Source organism: Osmerus mordax, chromosome 12 (genome assembly GCF_038355195.1).
Source record: "Osmerus mordax isolate fOsmMor3 chromosome 12, fOsmMor3.pri, whole genome shotgun sequence".
Lineage (NCBI taxonomy): Eukaryota > Metazoa > Chordata > Actinopteri > Osmeriformes > Osmeridae > Osmerus > Osmerus mordax.
The window spans coordinates 4,909,519-4,929,071 of NC_090061.1; the positions used below are offsets into that span (position 1 = coordinate 4,909,519).

The following is a 19,553-nucleotide window of genomic DNA, read 5'->3' on the forward strand; positions in this document are numbered from 1 at the left end:
GCAGCTGCTTTCGTCGCTATCCGTGGCACTAAAAAGTACTCAAAATTTTGGTGTTGTGAAGCAGTAAAGACAGACGAAGGAAAACGATTTCATGGCCGGTGCGGTTATGAGATTCTTGTGGTTTACTTGGGACTCTTAACTGAAAAAGCTACCGAAAATTGCACAATTGGAGCTCTAAAAACATTAAAGGATTGGGAATTCTATTATTGGAGCTAATTGCTGTAGATGACCCAAATGAAACCGTCAAAAATGTACCGAATAAATGCCATGGGGATCTATTTGTGGGAAACAATAGTATTTTTCAGGTAAGCATTATTCTAATGGACTTAACAGTGTAATAGTTTGATTTTGTATTGATTTCCCTGTGTAGCCCATGTATGAACACAGTCTTGCCTCTTAACTGATTTGCTCCAGCTATAGTCTACAAAGACAGCCATAACCAGATTCGGTTTTGTCACACGCATATCAAATAATTTCATTTTATGCTCATTCCTCCACATAGCCTACTATAGATTTTTGTAAACCGAACTGAATGCAGGTGCGCTAAAGAGCTTAGAGCGAACACTAGTGGTCATTATCTGTTAAATACCTCCGCTGGTGAGACATTTGTCAACAGGCATGCCAAATGAAAGTGATTAAACATTCTCTTCCTTTCTCACACAGTCACATATAACACGTATATAAACAAAGGTAGATGCTTAAGAGCTGTTCCCAAAAATGTATCTACATGAACACTTGGATATCTCTCAGAACCTACAGTATTATTTAGATGTGTGATTCCAGTAGCATGTTGATTCCCCCCAATACATTGAATGATGTAATTCCTGTTCTAGTTGAATTAAGGTTATGTGACTAATGCATTTAGATTGTAAATGCTGACTATTATATATTATTCTAAATCTTTGGCATGTTTATGCCTGGTTTTTGATTCATTCTAAAATGTTTCCCAGGTTTTCCTTTCAAAGAATATATTGTCTGTCATTACCTATCACATTCTGTAGAGGCCTGTAGTCTGTATGTGTTTATGATGGTACATCATATCTATTTGAGTTTTACGTTTTGTTCTTTTGTCTGTTGAATTTCAAGTGCTGCGGATTGTTTTTGCATTCTGAGCACCCTGTTTAGTTAATGAACTAGAATCAGGATATTGCCATCTCAGCTCCCTGTGCTGAACTCTGCTGTTCCTCTTAATTGATATCTCTTTCCCTGTCTCAAACCAGACCCCACACCTCATTTCAAATGCTGGACTTATTACCAAACATTGATTACTCTGTCAATGCCTGGGAAAGTGGATGAATACACATTATTCACAGTTGGTGAATAATGTTTTATGTTTACTGTTCATAGTGTTTTAGCATTTTTGTAGTTAAATATAGTTTGTGAAGAACTGTGAAGCTACTGTAATCTAGGATTATTGGATCACATTCAAAAGCCTAAAACAAGCTTCTTAGTCAACCTTTTTAAGATTTTAAGATACAACTGATGAGGTGAATATGGACTCTTTAAAGTAAGTGACAAGATGGCCCTATTCACATCAGAAAAGGCATAATAGGGAGGAATGCATGAATACCAATGTGACGTACTGGGAAACTGTGTATAGCATAGCAGAGAAGATCACATACTTCATACAGCAAACATGTTTGTCCAATCCACTAGCAGGAGTCATAAACTGAATTATTTGTGTGCAGAAATATTGTCATCGAAGTTGCCTGGGGAGGGAGTATTCACAGATTTATACTATTGTGAAAGTGAATACATCTCCTCTCACGATTGTGCAGCAAGTAAAGGCATGTTGTCTGTGTTTCAGAGTAGGCTTTCCACAGTTAGCTATCTTTTTTTTGCTTTTTTTGTCTTGGTACATATTACATTTTATAGAAGTATACAACTGAAATTGGATTAATCAGTGTGTATGGAATGGTTTACATTACATATTTATCTTTGCATGCATGGCAATTATCAAGATATTGTTGCCTTTGATTTCATAGCTGCTCTAAATTCAATGCATATAGGCTCAGATTCATTGCATTTATTTCCATAAACGGACTTTAGTGCAAAGGTTTCCAGACTTTATAACCATGCATTGGTAATCTATAGTTCATTATACCTTAAATAGTATTATTACATTTTCCCTCTAGCATCACCTGTCCAGTAGCTCACAAAGGATAACCTTGAACTGGCCTTCAAAAGCAGCACAATGACTTCTATACTATACAGTCAGTGCATAGCACAGCACAGCACAGCATGCGTCTCCAAATTACTTGTTATTGTTGCATGAAATTGGTCTGTATTTCCTGCAGATGGATAGAAACCTATATCTATGAGTAATGCTGTTTTCTCATTGTTCAGTTGCTGTTCGCACCCACCTAATAAAAATGCTTTAGCAATGTCATAGTGGTATATATTAAAAAACATGTATATACATGTACAATATGGATATATATATACATATGTATATACTGTATGTATAATGTGTGTATATAAAAATAAGTAATAATATCCAGTACACCAGCATAGTAAAAACAATACAATAGCTCGTAGATTTTTAGGCAGGTCCTTTTTCGAAGTTTTATGTATGACAATACATTATTGATCAACATTGTAAAGACAGATTGCACTATAAATAACAGAACTTATTATCAATGACCTCTCATGTTAATCAATCATAGAGAAAGTGTAATTGTGTGTCTGATTTACTGCCACTCAGAAATAGTCCGTCCCACATTTCTTTCTGAAACAGTGCCAGTTTAGCAGTCAGATGAAGGAATTTCACCAAGAAGTTGTCTTTGGCTAACATTTCAAACAATATTGCTCTACAATATGTACATAACACTTGACACTCTAATGACAATGTGAGAAATGTGAGAAATGTGACAATGTCAATGTTTTGTTATTTGACACTCTTGCACATGACAACTCTGACAGGTTATTGAACATAATTAAATCAATACATTAACACTTCATAATGCCCATGGGTAAGAGTGGTGTAGGCCATTCCATTAAATCAGAAGTGGCAGAGTTTTGGAACATAGAGTGTGTGCCAGGGAAGGGCTTTGGTTTTCATGCTGTTACAAAATGCAGGGATGAGATCAATTAGGATTCTGGTCTTTAGAGGCTTGAAGAACATAATGAGGTACACTTAGGGCTAATGATTGGAGCTTCACATTAAAGTATTCTGTGTCTCAGGCTTGTTTGCATACAGTTTATTTGGCATTAGACTCAGCCTTTTTTCTTGCCATGTCAGCAGTAGTCACCATGCTCCCTGGTAGCCATGACCAGCATTGATCAGATGAATGAAAATTCCAATGAAAGCAAATCTAACTTTGATCATGAAATCTCAAGTGCGTGTTGCTTAGGAGGACTCCAATGGAAATCTGTAATGGTTAAGATGCTACAGTTAAAGCATTTTCTGTGTAGTTTGGTTACATTGTGGTTTTCAATTTGATGGTGTGATTTATAGATTTCTTTGACAATGGCCAAATTATGTAAGGAGAATGACTGTGTCACAGAATTTCACACTGTCAAACTAATTCAGCCCCCTGTGTAAATCCATGCTACAGTATAATTGTCATTGTATAGAGAACACACTCATAATCTCACTGAGACTAATCTAATTGCACTGCCAGTTCATGGGAAGTATTTGTTCTGAAGTCAATTGAAACACATTTGGTATGGTTTAAGCTTATAGTATTGTCTGTCCCATGCCCAAAATTCTTGGAAATGGGGGATTTCAAACTGAGATATAGGTTGAGTCAAGTCAACGGAAATTCCAACTTCGTTTCGAAAGGGGATATTTTTTTATATCTTTAAAGTTAGTTTTTCCTGTCGAATCAATTTGAAAGTAAAATGAGAACCTTTAGAATTTGTTCTGAAGGGGAATCATAGCTGGTTCCAGTAGCAGACAGCAGCCTTTGGGGTGACTTTGCCTATGTGACTGCACAGCTTGGCCAGTGACCTAACAGCCTGGGTGACCGTGGCCTGCTGGTAACAGTATGGGGGCCATGCAAAGTAGTTACCCACCCTAATCTACTCCCCAGATGATGTGATCAGCCCCTCCGTGTTTACATCTGATAAGGGCCAATTTGTGAGCATGTTGCTCTGTGAATACTAAATGAGTTAGGAGGAATAAGGTTTGGTTACTGTATTTCCTGATCATAGAGAGTATAGATAGTAATTTGAGTAATTAAGAAATGGCGATAGAAAACCATTAATCAGTTTATTTGGTATTGGTATATTGTTTTTGTATTGGTTTATTTTGGTATTGGTGTTTTGTTTATATGGTGTATTTTGATTTAGATTTTGTTGGTATTAAGTTATCTTTACATTATTACTAATATTCTTTAGTCTATAAGAATGACAATTAGGATGCCTAACCTTGAGGGGTTTAGCAAGGTTTTTAACAAAGACGACAAATGTTTTTCGTTAGATGTTTACTAATTTTTGGGAGATCCCATGTTTGCTCCAGTCCCACCTTCCTAGTGGCAAATATGGGAGCTTGGAGCATTGCATCCCAAACTTCCCACAGCTCCTTAAACAGACAAACAGACGAAGTTCCTTTTTACAAAACCTCCATGACTTAGGAGGTGCATTAGGGCATTGTGGCTATTGCCTGAATCTGAAAGCATCATACCAAGCGTTCATACCCCTGCTACTTAAATTTGCTAAAAATATGGATAATATGTATTGCTCCTATTGGGAAAATCAGCCATTGGGAAACAAATGCTATAATGAGGACAAACCTACACAAATCTCATTAGCAGCATTTCAATGATTTGTTGCCAGTTTACCAAAGCACTCTTGATGACTTGCTGTATTTTAGTCAACTAAGTATTCCATAATGTTCCAGAGTAATTAAGAGTCTGCTCAACAGCTGAAATACCATAGAGATACATTGAAATGCAGTGTTTGTAGTATCTACTTGTAGGAGGGATAGCTAAGATACCAAGGGCTGGATGATGGCTGACAGGTGCCCAAGGAAGCTAATGCATGCAGGAAATTAGGTAATGGTTTATTTTAGTATATAATAATAATTTATATATTATATAATAATATATAGAATAGTTGTAGAACCATATAGGTTTGCTTACTTACTTACTTACTTACATACTTAAAGCAAAATTGCACATAATCTTTGTAATATCTCCATTGTATTTTTTTCTTTTTCATTTTGCGACAATACTTTTAATGCCAGCAGTGTTTTAATGTTTGTATTTCCACATTTATTACACTATATCATTTTTCAGTCTGAGCGCCCATCTCCCAATTGGTTTCCTCTCTCTCTCCTTTCCAGCTTGGCAGCATCGAAAGAAGCAGCAGCGAGGAAAGCGGCCTCCCCAATGCCCCCCTCGGAGTTCCTCGACAAACTCATGGGGAAGGTGTCGGGTTATGATGCCAGAATCAGACCGAATTTTAAAGGTAGGCGTTGTCACCAACCCAAAATCGGATAACACAGAAATGTAGCCAAACATAGACCTCAAAAAGTCTTTGTAAAAAAAAGATTACGTTACATTGACATTGTCTTTATTGTCTTCGTAGCAGGTTCATAAAGAGATTGCAGTTTGGTAAATGTTTAGATTTGGTTTATATTCATGTTTCCTATCTTTGTGCTTCAACTACTTAAATGCTGTCAGTTGTTATAAATGTGTTGATGTGTTTTGTTCATCCAATACAGTATGGAACAAAGGTAAATTTGCCCATTCTTAGGCACACCTTAGATGTTAGGAAATACCTCCCTCTTACACCCTTATACTCTTATATTTACAGAATGTATGTGCTACCATTATATGTTATCATGATATTCTTTTATTTGAATAATGAATTATCATGGTACAAGTTGGCTACATTCCTGTAAACACCCCATACCTCCCCACTAATACAGGCTCAATATCTTGAGAGTATGTTGGTGGACAAGGTCAAATCACCTGGTGTATGTTCCTTACTGTGTCCTAATATTGATATACTGTAAGTAACCTGTCCCTGAATGGAAGTTCCCATAAAGATACATGTCAGAGGTTCCTTATTCAATTACTGCTGTACCAGGTCAGTAACACAGCTAAGAGATGACAGTAGTTTCTCGATGGTCTCACATTGTGGCAGATAAGTCTAGGAATTTTTAAAAGGTGGTCGAAAATATCCTTCTTTTAGTACAGAATATCGGTTTATGAAAAGGAATATTGTATTGCATAACTGTTTCGTACCCAATGTATGACCATGGAAGGTTGTTTGTTGCTTCCCCTTTCAGTTTTGCACATGGGAAAATATGGTACAATATTAATTCTAGAGTTGAATGAATCTATTCTTTGTGCTTGACTTGTACAAACTATCCATTTTCATGTTATACACTGAGATTATCTTAGTCTTTAAATGGTTACTGATAAAAAATACATTTGATAGGCTTTTAAAAAGCAATTATTTAAGTAAATATGAAATAGTCCACATCGACTTGCTGTGGTGAGCTTTAAGTTTGTAGCTTGCTAGCTATAAACTATTATCTCTTATCTCCATTAGTACAGTATGATATCTCAGTGTATGCAGGCCTGTTTTTGAGTATGCATTATTAAACTTGTAAGAATTGAAACACATCACTCACTAATGCATTTAAAACATCTCCTCACTATGCTGTTAACAAAATAAGTCGATTTGTTGTGCTGTTTAAAGCCTTGTTTTGTGCTTCAAGGCATCATTTGAGTTTGGTGCCTGCTCATGATTTACAATAGCATCTCAGTTTATAAGGAAGGCCACAACATACTTCTCTTATACTATGTGATCTTTAATATTCATACTGTTGAAAATGCGATGTCTTGATTAAATTTATGCACTATGCTGTTAACTCAAACTCAAAGTTGAATTGGAATTTGCTGCTTCCAAACCTCCCTGGCTTAAGGACTGGTGTCGTTGACCATTACAATTCATCACATGTTGTATGTCCTAATGCAGATACTATTTTTGTTTGCTAAATGCTTGACATTTGTTGAGTAGCATAAACCTAGAATTCCCCAATGGGAAATATATTTTAAATATTCATTAAGTTAGGTTTACATAATGTTTCATACTAAGATATCCCAAGTGTCTACCAAGAGTCAGAAATGCAGGTGTTTGTCATGCCTGTCAGGCCAACATGATGTAGGAACATGACGTTCACTCATTCACACAGTTTGTCCTCTGCTGGCAATTACATACATACAGAAAATTTGCATTACAATCTATAAAAAATATTTTCAGCTTCACTAGATTTCAGACTGGAATACAGTTGGGTGTAGCTTTACAAGTTATTGAATATTAGAACAAATATTAGAACATGGAATGATAGATCTAATTGAAATCCCATTGGAGTGATGGAAGTGTTACAACGGAATGTTAAGAACTGGAGTGTTCCGTATAACCTTTAGAAAATATGGAATGTTAGAATAGAATGTTTTGTAGTTTTGAGCTCTTGCTGGGAAGCACACCTCATCAAATTACCACCAACCCTGCTAATTTAATGACACAGCAACAGTGGGGAAACAGGAAAGAGAAGAGATGAAAAGTGCCTGAAGCTACGAATGTGCCGGCATGATAGGGAATTACACTGATCATGACTGGGGCTGGCTGTGGGAAATCCTTTGAATTGATTCAGCTAATTTCTCTATTGGTTCGAAAAGAAAACAATCCGATCCATTTTGGACATCCCATGTAAGATCCACAAATTTTCTTTTACGTATATTCATCGTGCTTAATTTTTGGTCTCTCTTCAAACAATGGTGAAGGTTAAGGTAGACAGAATCATTACTATGCCTTACCCTCATCCCCCCCCATCCCAACACTCCAGCACCTCCTTTGTATGCAGGGCTTGTTTACAGATCACAGTGATATGTGAAACAAATTGGAATTCTGTGGTCACAGAGCTTGAAGAGCGGGTAGCCAGCCAGCTCCCTTTCCCTGTAGAGGGACAGGCAGGATAGTTGCAGCAGGCCTCTAATCTATGGCCTATAGTGATGAATGGTGCAGACTGCAGCTGTGACTCGGCTCTCCGCTATAACCTTGTCCCTCCTCATCAGTCACACTGAAAAGCAGCCGGCCCAACAATCATGAAGTGGTGCAGATTCTACCAAAAATACATTGCTAGTTAGAGCCACCGCTACCACCGCCTGCGCTGTTGTGCTCTTTCGCTGCCTCAGTCACTTGCTCTTCTTGAAAGTCACTTGCCAGTCTGAATTACAGTGATGATCAGTGTAAACCTTAATGAAACAACTGTCAATGTGCTTTTGAGCGAATGAGACTCTTATTTTTGAACTGTCTTTTTTTAACAATACCTAATGTACATGTGTAAATATACAGTTTGCTGCCGTATATTTACTGTTTGGCTTCTCTTGTATTACCTCTTCTTAGTATGACATATCTGTTACTGCGCACAGTATCCTCTCTCTCTCTCTCCCTCTGTCTTTCTCTGCATCTTTCTTATCAATGTTAGCCTTTAGAGGTGAATCATTATTAGCTGGTGGAGCTTGACGTTCATTTGGTATTATCAGCACTTGTTTAACGGCACTTTAATAGGATTCATGGGAGCAGGGTGAGTGGGTGGAGGTGGGGTGCAGGGCTCATCTACAAATGCAGATGTGAACCATCTGGATGGATTTGCTGAATTTGACAGATCCCGCAGACAGAAACACAGAAAGTCCATCTCAATTTAAGACGTTTTTAAGTGTTTAACTAGATTTAGCATGTTGAACTCCACTGTGTGTTTTTACTGGAATCATTTTTTATCAGATATTTGGATGTGAGGCACTGAACACACAGAATATTTATGTTGCAGGAAAGGTGACTTAGCTCTGAGTTATGTCAAAATATTGATTATGTCAAGCGGCTCCTGGACCACAAGGACAAAGCAGAATATTAAATGGATAGCATAAAAGTCAGCCAAAAGTATAAGGCTATGTCCACATCTTTGAAATGACACTGAGCTGAATATCACCCACACCATTCTAAAGTCAAACTGTGCTCTCATTTTTACATTAGGCATTCTTGTTATGAACAGGATGGTGGTTCGCCCTTGATCTTTTCTCCATCCAGTATCTTGGATAGGAGAGGTAGAAAATGGGATGATATTAAATAACGGTCAAAAATACATCCTTAAGCTTAGCTAATCGAATGTTCCGGAAATGATGTAGAACCATAAAGTAAACTAAACATGTTTGTGTGGTGACTTATTAGATTTAAAATGTATTGAGTGTAGACAAACCTATCCTGTGAACCAAATATGTTGGTTATAAGAATAGTTTACTGTGACCGTTTTCTAAGTACACATTTAATTTGGGAGCTCCTTTTGTGCATATGGGTTAGGCCTGAAAGTACATTTAAAATTCTATTGTAGATTGTCACACGATTATATAGTCGACAGATTCTTGCTATACATATATGACGCACGGAGAATTGATTTTACACAGTAGTAGTACTAAACCATTTATGGGAATATAGCCTCTAACAAAGGAAACAATCGAAGTGCCAGTCTGATGTTCTGTGCAGGTTTTCAGATTTCAAACAGATTCCTAGCCCGAAGGATTAGCATGAAGTTTAATTTGACACAGAGAAATTGCTGTGTGTAGCAAAGGAAGGAAATGTCTCTTGTATGGATACAGTGAGATTATATAGTTTTGCTACCTGTCTGTTACAGTTAATGGTCATGCTGAATGCTTTCCATGTATCTTAATAGATATTTTCTCCTCTGACGACACAGATTGTAATGTTGCAGCCAAACTTCTATAGGCTAGTACTTCACACAGTGTCAGTTGTCAAGCTCAGAAAATCAGTTGCCCAGTCGTGTTTTTGGACTGTTAATTTCCATTTGAAGTAAATTAATAAATAAGTAAATACATGTAGCCAAATTAAGTTATTATAATGAAGTTGGCTATATTTGATCTGATAAAGAGATCATATTACAGATGTTTGATCTGGATAAGCAGTATAGGAAAACAAATGTGAATGAATATGCAAAAATGTAAAGGATTTTTAGATTAATTATTTAATTAAACAGCATAGGTCTGAGACAGTAACTTAGCTTATTTTGTGAATCTTTTATACAATTTATATTTTTCAGGGGCTAGGTATGAAAACAGTTTTTCCAACAAGGCTTTAAAAAGTTCAGTGTGAAACTGTGACTTTTCTCAAACTCAGTCTTTTTACATTACTGACTTCCTGAAGTTGGTTCACTATGTGGGTAGATAAAATGGTTTGGTAGGCAAAATGTATTTCCTAAAGCCTAATTATGTAGCCCAGAGGAAGGTGGTTCTACACAGACATAGAAATGCAGACAGAGATCTAATTCACTACACACATACCATTTGAATCTATTTTTAAAGAACAATTAAACCACAGACCAGTTTGCAAAATTATAAATGTGCAATTTAGGACCAAATGAGGCAAATCAAACTAAGCGAAGCCGGTTTGACATGTAGTCTTTGCATTTTCCCCCTGTTCTCTCCGATGTATTGCATCTCTTTAGTGCATTTTGCTAACCCACCTTTGCCTCTTGTGAAGAGAACTGCATTGCACCCTATCCCCCACTCCTCTCATCTCCGTGCATTGCCTTTCCTCTCCTGCCCGCTATGGCATTGATTGATTACAAACCAGTGCATCCCCCCTTCCTGCTCTTGCCTTCAGTATGTTGGCCCCTCCAGTCTTCCCCTGCCCGCCACACACTCACTTTGCTGAAGTGTTGGCACCAGTGTGATATTAAGATAAATAAGCCGTGTTAATGTTTTCATTGTTGTTTGCCTTCATGAGGTAAAACAACATGTTCTGTAGTAGTTCTCTGCTGTTAGAATATGATGTGTTAATCCTAATCTTTTTTTCATTAGACCCACAAGGCACCAAATCAGAAGCTACACACAAGAAAGGTACTTTCTTTTTTATCATCCTGGGGATACAGTATGCTTCGTCCGGCAGGTTCTGATAATAAAGATATTAAAAGCTCATGCTTGAACTCAAAATTACGTAATTACTGTGCAATGTATATGTCCCTATGGTTTCCACTTGGAGGTTGGTAAACAGCTGGCCACAGAGCAAGTAGACCAAAACCTTTCTCCAATGTCACATTTAATATACTTTAATGTATATTTTATGTTGACATTTCCCTTGACAGTGTTTTTTTTGTTTTGTTTAAAGTATAAGGTAAATCTCACTGTGAAGAGGTGATTTTACCACTTACATTTGTACAGTTACGTAGAGATGCAAATGTTATATTGTCTGATTCTCAAACACATAGATAGTATATTATCCTATTGAAGTGATTATAATTACTGTAATTCCACTGACTGCTTTATGTGTTCCTGAAGCACCCTATTATTAACTGACCTTATTTCTAATAAGATAGATTGTATACTGTGCAGGACAAGGATTTTTGTAACTTGTCAAACCGTTGTGTACGGTGTTGCGTAACTTCACTACTGTAGTTAGACTGGTTTAAACTTTTAAACTTGAACCAAATCATGGACTGCATTAATTTCTCTCAGAATTGAAATCTGTTTCTCCAGTTCCATACCTCAATTTAACAGCTGTATAATTTAAACGGAATTCTGTCATCTATTACTACAAGCGCTGATTGTACAGTGTAAAGAAACAATGAAGTTGTATCCTGAGATTTTCTTTATACTCTTCTGTGAATACAGTTGTCCAGTTGGCAGTTGTATTTCCATAAATAGAGTGTGTGTATATGTGTGTGTGCGCATGCGTGTGTCAACAAAGAGGTTGACTTGCTCCAGACATGGACCTTTGATTTTGATCTACTCTATTGGTAAAGACCAACCAAGAGGAAGATGTTGTTGCTCTGAATAGCTGCACACTCAACACGCTTGAAAGGATACTTGAACCTTATTTTCTTGTCAAGCTGGTTATTGACCCCAAACACATTGGTTTGAAATCCGCAGTATATCCTTGCTCCTAAATGAAACACTGTAATCATTCTGTGTGTAATGCACTGAGCTAAGCTACTTTTGTTTAGCCATATTAAGGGAACTTCAGCGTGTAGAAGGCAAGGGAGCTGGTTCAGCAGATTTGCAGGTCTATGCTTGACGTATCAGCACTTGACTGGCCCACTAGTGGATTTTGATTAGAGCACCAGCATTGTTTATTAGAGGGTGTTCATATCACATAACACATGAACTGTCTTCACTGAGGTTTTCTGTTGATTAATGCAAGGCAATATAATAAGTGGATGTTACCTCTACACTACACTACTGTCTGGTTGTGTTTATGTAGTGCTGTACTTCTATCTATATTGAATACAGTGTCTTCAGACAGTATTGGAATCCTTTCAAGTTAGAGATTCAAATATTTTTTACCATTGGTGTACACATAATACACGTACATCCCAGGGATTTGCAGATCAGATGATAAGCGATAGCTGTTTTTTGCCAGTTTTATAACAAAAATTACCACAACTTAACTCCAATCTCATGGAGGAGCAAAACCTAAATACATAGTAGAGTAGAGTAGAGTAACATAGCAAGGGGTCTGATTACTGACTTGTTTTGGTTCATGAAAAAACATACATTTAGATCAATCTTTTTTTTTTTTTTCGTATAGTTTTTTTCTTAGAATTATTATTTATTTATTTTCCTTTGAATGTTAAGTCTATGACACACCACAATGTGAAAAAAGTAAACGGGTCTGAATACTCAATTTTTCAATCACATACAGCAATTAATTTATAAAAAAGGAAATATATTAGAACAAATAACACTACTTATGACACTGATCAGAGATTACAATTCTGTCTCGACAAAGGTTGTGTCCAATAGGCCTTTAGAGGGGATGCTTCATCAAATTTATTCTAGATATGTACTGTGTTTTACATAAAAATTTGGACAAATGGATGTTGTGGAGAATTATTGTTGCATAGATCTGCGTTTGAGTGGTCAGGTTATGGTTTTTATGTGGCATCGATATGAAATCATTAGAAGAGCTCAATAGTAGCTGGATTGATCGAGCTAGCAGTCAACCGCAGCCTCATTTTATTTCCCTCTACTGCGCCTGAGTAGAGTCTACTCAGTTGATTACTCCGCCAGATGACTGATACTGTACGACTCAACATATCAGGAAAGCCCATCCCCCTTCTCATGACATACATCATTCCTCTCATGATCATACAAAACAACGACACAAAAGGTCGGGCATAACAACAGACTTCTAATGCGAAATTGTGGATCGATCAATTTGAGGATAGACACACCATCGATGCATTGGTAATTCAGTAAACTATTCTTTATTTGCTGTACCTACACCACGGACCTGAAGTCGATTTATGTCATTCTGGACTCACACCCTTCCTAGGCTGCCATGTCTTCCCATCACTCACTGCTCGCCTCTGGCTCAAGAAAGCTATGTGGTGATTTAGTTGGCTGTCATTAATTATAGGCATGCGACAAAACACAGTCACTGGTTCTAAGAATCTACAGTAACAGTACCATAGCAAGGCAGATATAACACCTGTTGGTAATGCACACACACAAAAACATACAGTACACACAAAAACACAGACAGACACAAAAAACACAGAAACATACAGTACACATATGAACATATACACACATGCCCAAATCTTTATCGTTTTTCCCTCCATCTCTCCACCCATCCACCCTTTTCCCAACCCTGAATTTGAATACATTTCACCGTCTAATTAATCCTAGATTCCCTCTGGCATTACAGTAGTGCAGAGGAGAAAAGAAAGTGTAATATTGGTATTTTTCACCCACTAAGTGTTTGGGGAAATAATGTTTCTCCCAAGTTCCCTCTGTGAAAACATGATGGATGAGAACATATCTACCTTAGAGAAACCTCTATTTCTCAAGTTGCAGTCCAATTAAAACGCAAACGAAATTGTTTCTTTTGCAGTAAAACGCTGTTAAAATAAAAATCTCATGTAGCCTAACCACCACATAAATATGCAAGAATTACTGTATGTGTGTCATACAGTGTCTTAAATCCAAGATTCTTAATGTGATGATACATAACAAACAATCTACATCTCCTTTTTTTATAAGTGATATGAGCAAAGAATGTTTACACAACATATTGCAAGGATTTCATGGAATCTGGAATTTCATCTTGCATCTTGAATCACTCTCCTGTTGATTCAGATTTTGGACATTATTAAAACAACCTACAGCTCTTCTATCTTTTTTTCTGAAAGTTCTTCATAAATAAAACACACATTTAAAATGTAAGTTATCTTTCTTTCTATATACGTATCTTTCTGATCTGCTCTGCCTATTCTCTGAACAAAATGGGTTCTGCTTCAGTTCTTTTCATAATGTGTAGTATATGAATTACATCAATAAAAAATTGAATTGCTTTGCAGACATCTTCTAGGATACAGACTAAGCAATATAAATATTTAATAGCCTTTGTTTTGCTGAAGACAGCACGATTGGGAAGTGGTGGTCCAGTATAGTTCCCATTTTGACTCCTAGACTTTGCTAGTGCATTTTTAAAAATGTACATTACATGATTTCACTTAAACTACTATCAGGGCAGACTTAACTGTTTAACCTTGTGACATAGGAAACACAGTTTTACTATCTTTTTTATATCTTTTGAACATTCTTATTTTTTTCTTGATATGTATGCACCTCTCTGACCAGAGAGACTGTCTAAGACACTCCTGACTTATTGGTTTCATCATTCTGTCTGAATGTAATTCTCTCTCCTTTCAGCTGATTGATTAAGTAGTATATAAATTCACGACCAGATCTGATGTCACACTGTTACAGGAGACGGGACTAATTTCTTCAGGATCAGTTTGTGGTCAGTCAGCAATTAGAGTAAACAAATAATGAAAGGTGTCACCAAGGTGGGTGCAAACTGTAAATTGGAAAATATACTGCTGATAAGTCGTATTGGGATTCCGACTGCGGATAGGTGCCCACAGGGGACACACTAGTAACTTATGTTGTGGTCTAACCGAGTCAGGGGGTGGGGGCGTTTTATCACAGTTTATGGCTGTTGTCACTTGTTTTTTAATGAGCGAGAAGGTTGGGTAAAGAAACGAGGTTCTGATGGGCAGACAACTCTGTGGAGACAAAGTTGTTGCAGAGCTTACCACACATTCACACACGTACACACACACCTACACAAACACACATACTGGCTGCCTTCTTTGCAGGGCTCAGACTGTTTGGCACAAACACAGTAAAGGAAATAATTCTGGGCTACAGTATGAGTCACCCTGCCTTGCTTGACAGTTAATTAACTGCTGTTTTCAGCCCCCCTCATCGCTCTTGTCTCTTCTTCTCTCTCTCTCCCTCTCTTTCTCCCCCTCAATTCCTCTCTCTCTCTCTCTTTCTCTCTGTCTCTCTCTCTTCCTCTTTCCGTCTCTGTTTTTGTCTCCATCTTCCTTCATTGGAGGGCTAGGAACTGAAGTGTGGAGGAGGAAACAAGGAGCAGGACATTAGATTTACCCAAGCTTTACGTCACAAACTGCAAGGAATGTCAGGAGAAGACAAATGATTACATCCACTTCCTCTGCAGTGAAGAGAGACCACAGCATGGCAGGGCCTTAAGTAGAACAGTATAAACCAGCTCTGCTGGAAACCATTCACAGAAAACATTTGCGATATGTTTTCCATTTCATGATGATTGAAGTATTTGTCACTCCTGACCATTGTTATGTGTTCATGCTATGAAGGCAAACTGTAACGGACCTGATTAATGTGACGTGGATTCAGTTATTTATTCTTCTTTACCCTATTTGCGTGCAAACTATTGCTATGGATTTATTTTTAATCTTTTCAGTATGTCACATTCAACTCAAGGGGATTCTAAATTGTTTGTTTTTTCCACAGTGCACCACTACCACAATGAGGCTTTCTTACTTCATGGGTTAACTAACTAGGTGTCAGTGTGTGTGTGTGTGTGTTTGTGTTTGTCTGTGTGTTTGTGTGTGTGTGCGTGCGACGTGTGTGTATTTCATCTGAATCTCAGATGATCTTCCTCTCCCGTGCCTCCAGCAACTGTGAGACTTTGACAGGAGGAGTAATTGGCCATCAGAATAATCCAGAGCCCTCTGTTCATTATTGCCTCGAGCTATCTGAATTAGAAGGACAGAACATTAAACATGGGACTGTTTGTGTTTAAACAGGCAACTTATGACCTTGAATGACAACACAATGTATGACATGAACTACAGCTACATGGACAGATAGAATATACCGTATTTCTGTAGAATATTAAATAAATTGAGGATACTTGCGACAGCTTTCTGTAGTTCACAAAAAATTGCAACGGATTAACAGTTTTTTAATTGTGAACAGTGTTTATCGTTTCAGTTGTTTTTCAATATAGTTTTTATGTTAGAATTTCTTCTTAATTTAAGGATACAACTATTTTTGCTTGCAATAGAACTGTCACAAAAACATATCAATAGTGTTCTTATAGTTCATTTTCTTGTGTATTGCACCAGTGACACAAATGCATTTACTTACTGTAAGTCGCTCTGGATAAGAGCGTCTGCTAAATGACTAAATGACTTAATATGTATGCTTTTACTATTGATAGATGGACATATTTATAGTTCTTTCTTCATCTAAAACATTTTCTATGTAAAATAGGGTTATCCTAGTGCCCATTTCAACTGGTGCCCAGTATGGTTAGGACAGTTTCCAATGTTAAGTCGGATAATATTGTATTTTATACACGTCCTGACCTTCCAGACCTCACGTCCATATTTTTAGGGTAATCTTATTTGTGTTCGTACAACCAGGTAGTTTGGACTTAAATGTACATTCAATGCAAAATAATGCAATTTGTTCTAACCTTGACACTGTTCTTTGAAAGAAACCTTGGATATGTCTCTTATGATGTTATTTAGAAAATAACTTTTCATAGATTGTGTACCGGCTTTAAAGTTCTATCTAGACATGCGCAGGACACACATTTTGTGTGAAAATACTAAAAAAATATATATCTTTTTTTGCCTTTTCATTCACAGGTCCACCTGTAAACGTAACTTGCAACATTTTTATTAACAGTTTTGGATCTATTGCTGAAACAACAATGGTAAGTTATTTGTATTTTTAATTTGTTTATGCTGTTAGATACCAGTATGGCTAAATTATTAATAATTATTTACAGAAAAAAAACATCTTTGAAATTATGATGTCCCTAATTTGTGGTCTGCAAAAAAAAAGAAAAGAAAACCAGAATTGAACCACAAATGTTGAGTATATACACTTTCAGTGGTTCACTGGGTTCATTCAAAACCTAAATTCAATATGCTATCAAATGTCTCGCAAATGTCTCGCTTATGCCAAGTCAATGTTGAAATGGTTTAAAGTTTAGGGCAGGAAAAAAATACCAACAATATGCTCACGTCTGTCCTCTTCTACACGCCAGATCCCCATGTGAGGCTAGCCTTTAAACTGCTGTGAGCTGCAGAACTTGCTTATGCAGAACAAATGCTAGATTTTCCACTCTTTTCCTCCTCCAGTGCCAGTGGAATTGATTCGCATTCCGCAGCGGTCTCACTCCCTATTCTGTGAAGGCCAATTGGTGAAACATAGAAAGGAAAGGAGGAGGAAAGAAGTAGAGAAAGACATCAATAAATCTTTAGTGCTTTAAAAGGCTGCGGTCGGAGGAACAATGGCTCATGCCATAATGATCCAACAGACTGGGCTTCTCTGTGAGGGACCGGCTCCTGTCCCCGTGGTCCCCTGGTCCCCTTTCTGTCCTAATTGTTTACCCTGCTTTAAAAGTATCATCCTCAGGAGACTGGCCATTGGCTATCTAATTAGTTGTCATGACTCTTCTGTTTCTACTGTAAGGATAAAGAGTAGAGAAAATAAACCTTAAGAAGAGTTAGGCCTTGGTCAAACGTTCTACCGAACACATATATACGAAACGTATGCAAGATACCGTGCAAATGTCACATTCTTGCTGAAAAAAACATGGGTAGAGAACTCTGTAGTGTGCCATGGGCTTGGATCTGATGCGTGTGGATATTAGAGAGAGTGCACCTAGTCAATATTAATTACACTCTTGACATATTGGTATTAGTGCGCCTTGGGTTACACTGATGAATATAATTGTATCTGTTGCATGCCTAAACTTTCTCTTTTTACACAGGGTAAGTGTGTTAATAAATATGCAGTGAATGAATCATACTGTAGTTACAACTTATAAGATAATAATCTTTTAATCATTTTTACTTTGAACTGATTATTCATTGGTCTTTAAGATGCTGCGACCAGTTGACAAGGGAACATTTTATGCTATGCTAAGATAAATATAAAAACAGAAGGACAGACATTACATACAGTACGAGTGGTCTTGAATTTGAGTCCCCGAAATAATGTAGTTATAAACAGGTCATCTTGTGGGTTTGCCTGATTGCTCAACAAATGTCCATCTAATATTGTGGCTGATTGCCATTCTAAATGTCACCTGCTGCACTCTGGCAGGCCTGATATGTTATTCTATGATGCATTGCTGCTCCAACAGTTTAATGACCATTAAGGAATAACAGAACTGTGGATCTGTATTGTAGAATAATTGACAATTAATGTGGAATCTTGTGGCTAAATGCCACTGCTGTAGCTCTATTTTCATTTTTACAGAGGGACCTTTATATTCTGAAGCACCAGACTGATGACTGTTCATATCTTCCTCATTAAAGGTCCTATGAAGTTGTTAAATACAGTATATGAAATCTTCCTATAACATTCCAGTATAGGGTTATACATAAAGGTTTTTTTGTTTTTACAAAAAACTGTATCTGAAGATATTAAAATGCAGTACACAGTTGAAGTTGAGAGAAAAAAAACACTTGGTTTTATTTAAGGTGTTGGTCTCTGTGTGTCTATTTGGGGTTGGAACTCCCTTTTCTTGAATGTGCTACATTTAACCACGCAATGGTTGTACAATTTGTTGAGGAACTATTTGGAAGACAGACAGATTTGTCCTAGTCATCTGATAAAATAAAGATTAGCAAAGTTTCTGTTTCTTCTCCAGAGCAACTGTGAATGTATTTAGGTAAACAGACAGTGGAAATATGAACTTAGTTCATATTAGTACCATCACAACATCTTATTAGTACCATCACAACATCACTAATTATGTAGGGGATCTATCTGTATTTTGGAAAGGTCTAAGCACCCTTAAACGTGAACCAGTGTCTCCAGATGGATAGTTGACTGAGAACAGCAGGAATGTGGCACAGGCTGTGGGGACAAACCGGTTCTGGTCAGGACTAGTTAGGCCCAGAGTCTTGAAAGGGGCACGCACAGCATAAACTAAACAGATAAAAGCGTATTTACTACACACGCTTTACAGCAGGACCAACATTGGGGTGGTAAAGGCATTACAATGCAAGCGGTAGTGCAGGGTCAGATGCTATGCGTTGACCCTTGAAAATCTAGGATTTCAGTTATTTGCTTAAGGGCAGAGTTGGTTAGCACTGGAGATGTGATACCAGTTGCCTTTTGCCTTTTGCCATTCTACATTTACATTGTCACCCCCCGAGGCAAGTAGGGTTAAGTGCCTTGCCCAAGGACACAACGTCATTTTGCAAGGCTGGGAATCAAACCGGC

General features: G+C 37.3%; 1 protein-coding gene across 5 annotated transcripts in view; it reads left to right on the forward strand.

Moving 5' to 3' along the window:
- The first annotated feature begins 225 nt into the window (after positions 1–225).
- Positions 226–19,553, forward strand: part of glra1 (glycine receptor, alpha 1) — a 31,274-nt gene continuing 11,946 nt past the window's right edge. For 2 of the 5 annotated variants that reach the window (XM_067247512.1, XM_067247514.1), the window contains exons 1-3: positions 250–305; positions 5,288–5,412; positions 16,958–17,025. In XM_067247512.1, the coding sequence (XP_067103613.1) occupies positions 250–305; positions 5,288–5,412; positions 16,958–17,025 (249 nt within the window). Of the gene's footprint in view, positions 306–5,287; positions 5,413–5,668; positions 5,681–6,238; positions 6,260–10,829; positions 10,869–16,957; positions 17,026–19,553 lie in introns of all 5 variants that reach the window. The other 3 variants (XM_067247511.1, XM_067247515.1, XM_067247513.1) reach the window with 3 other exon arrangements.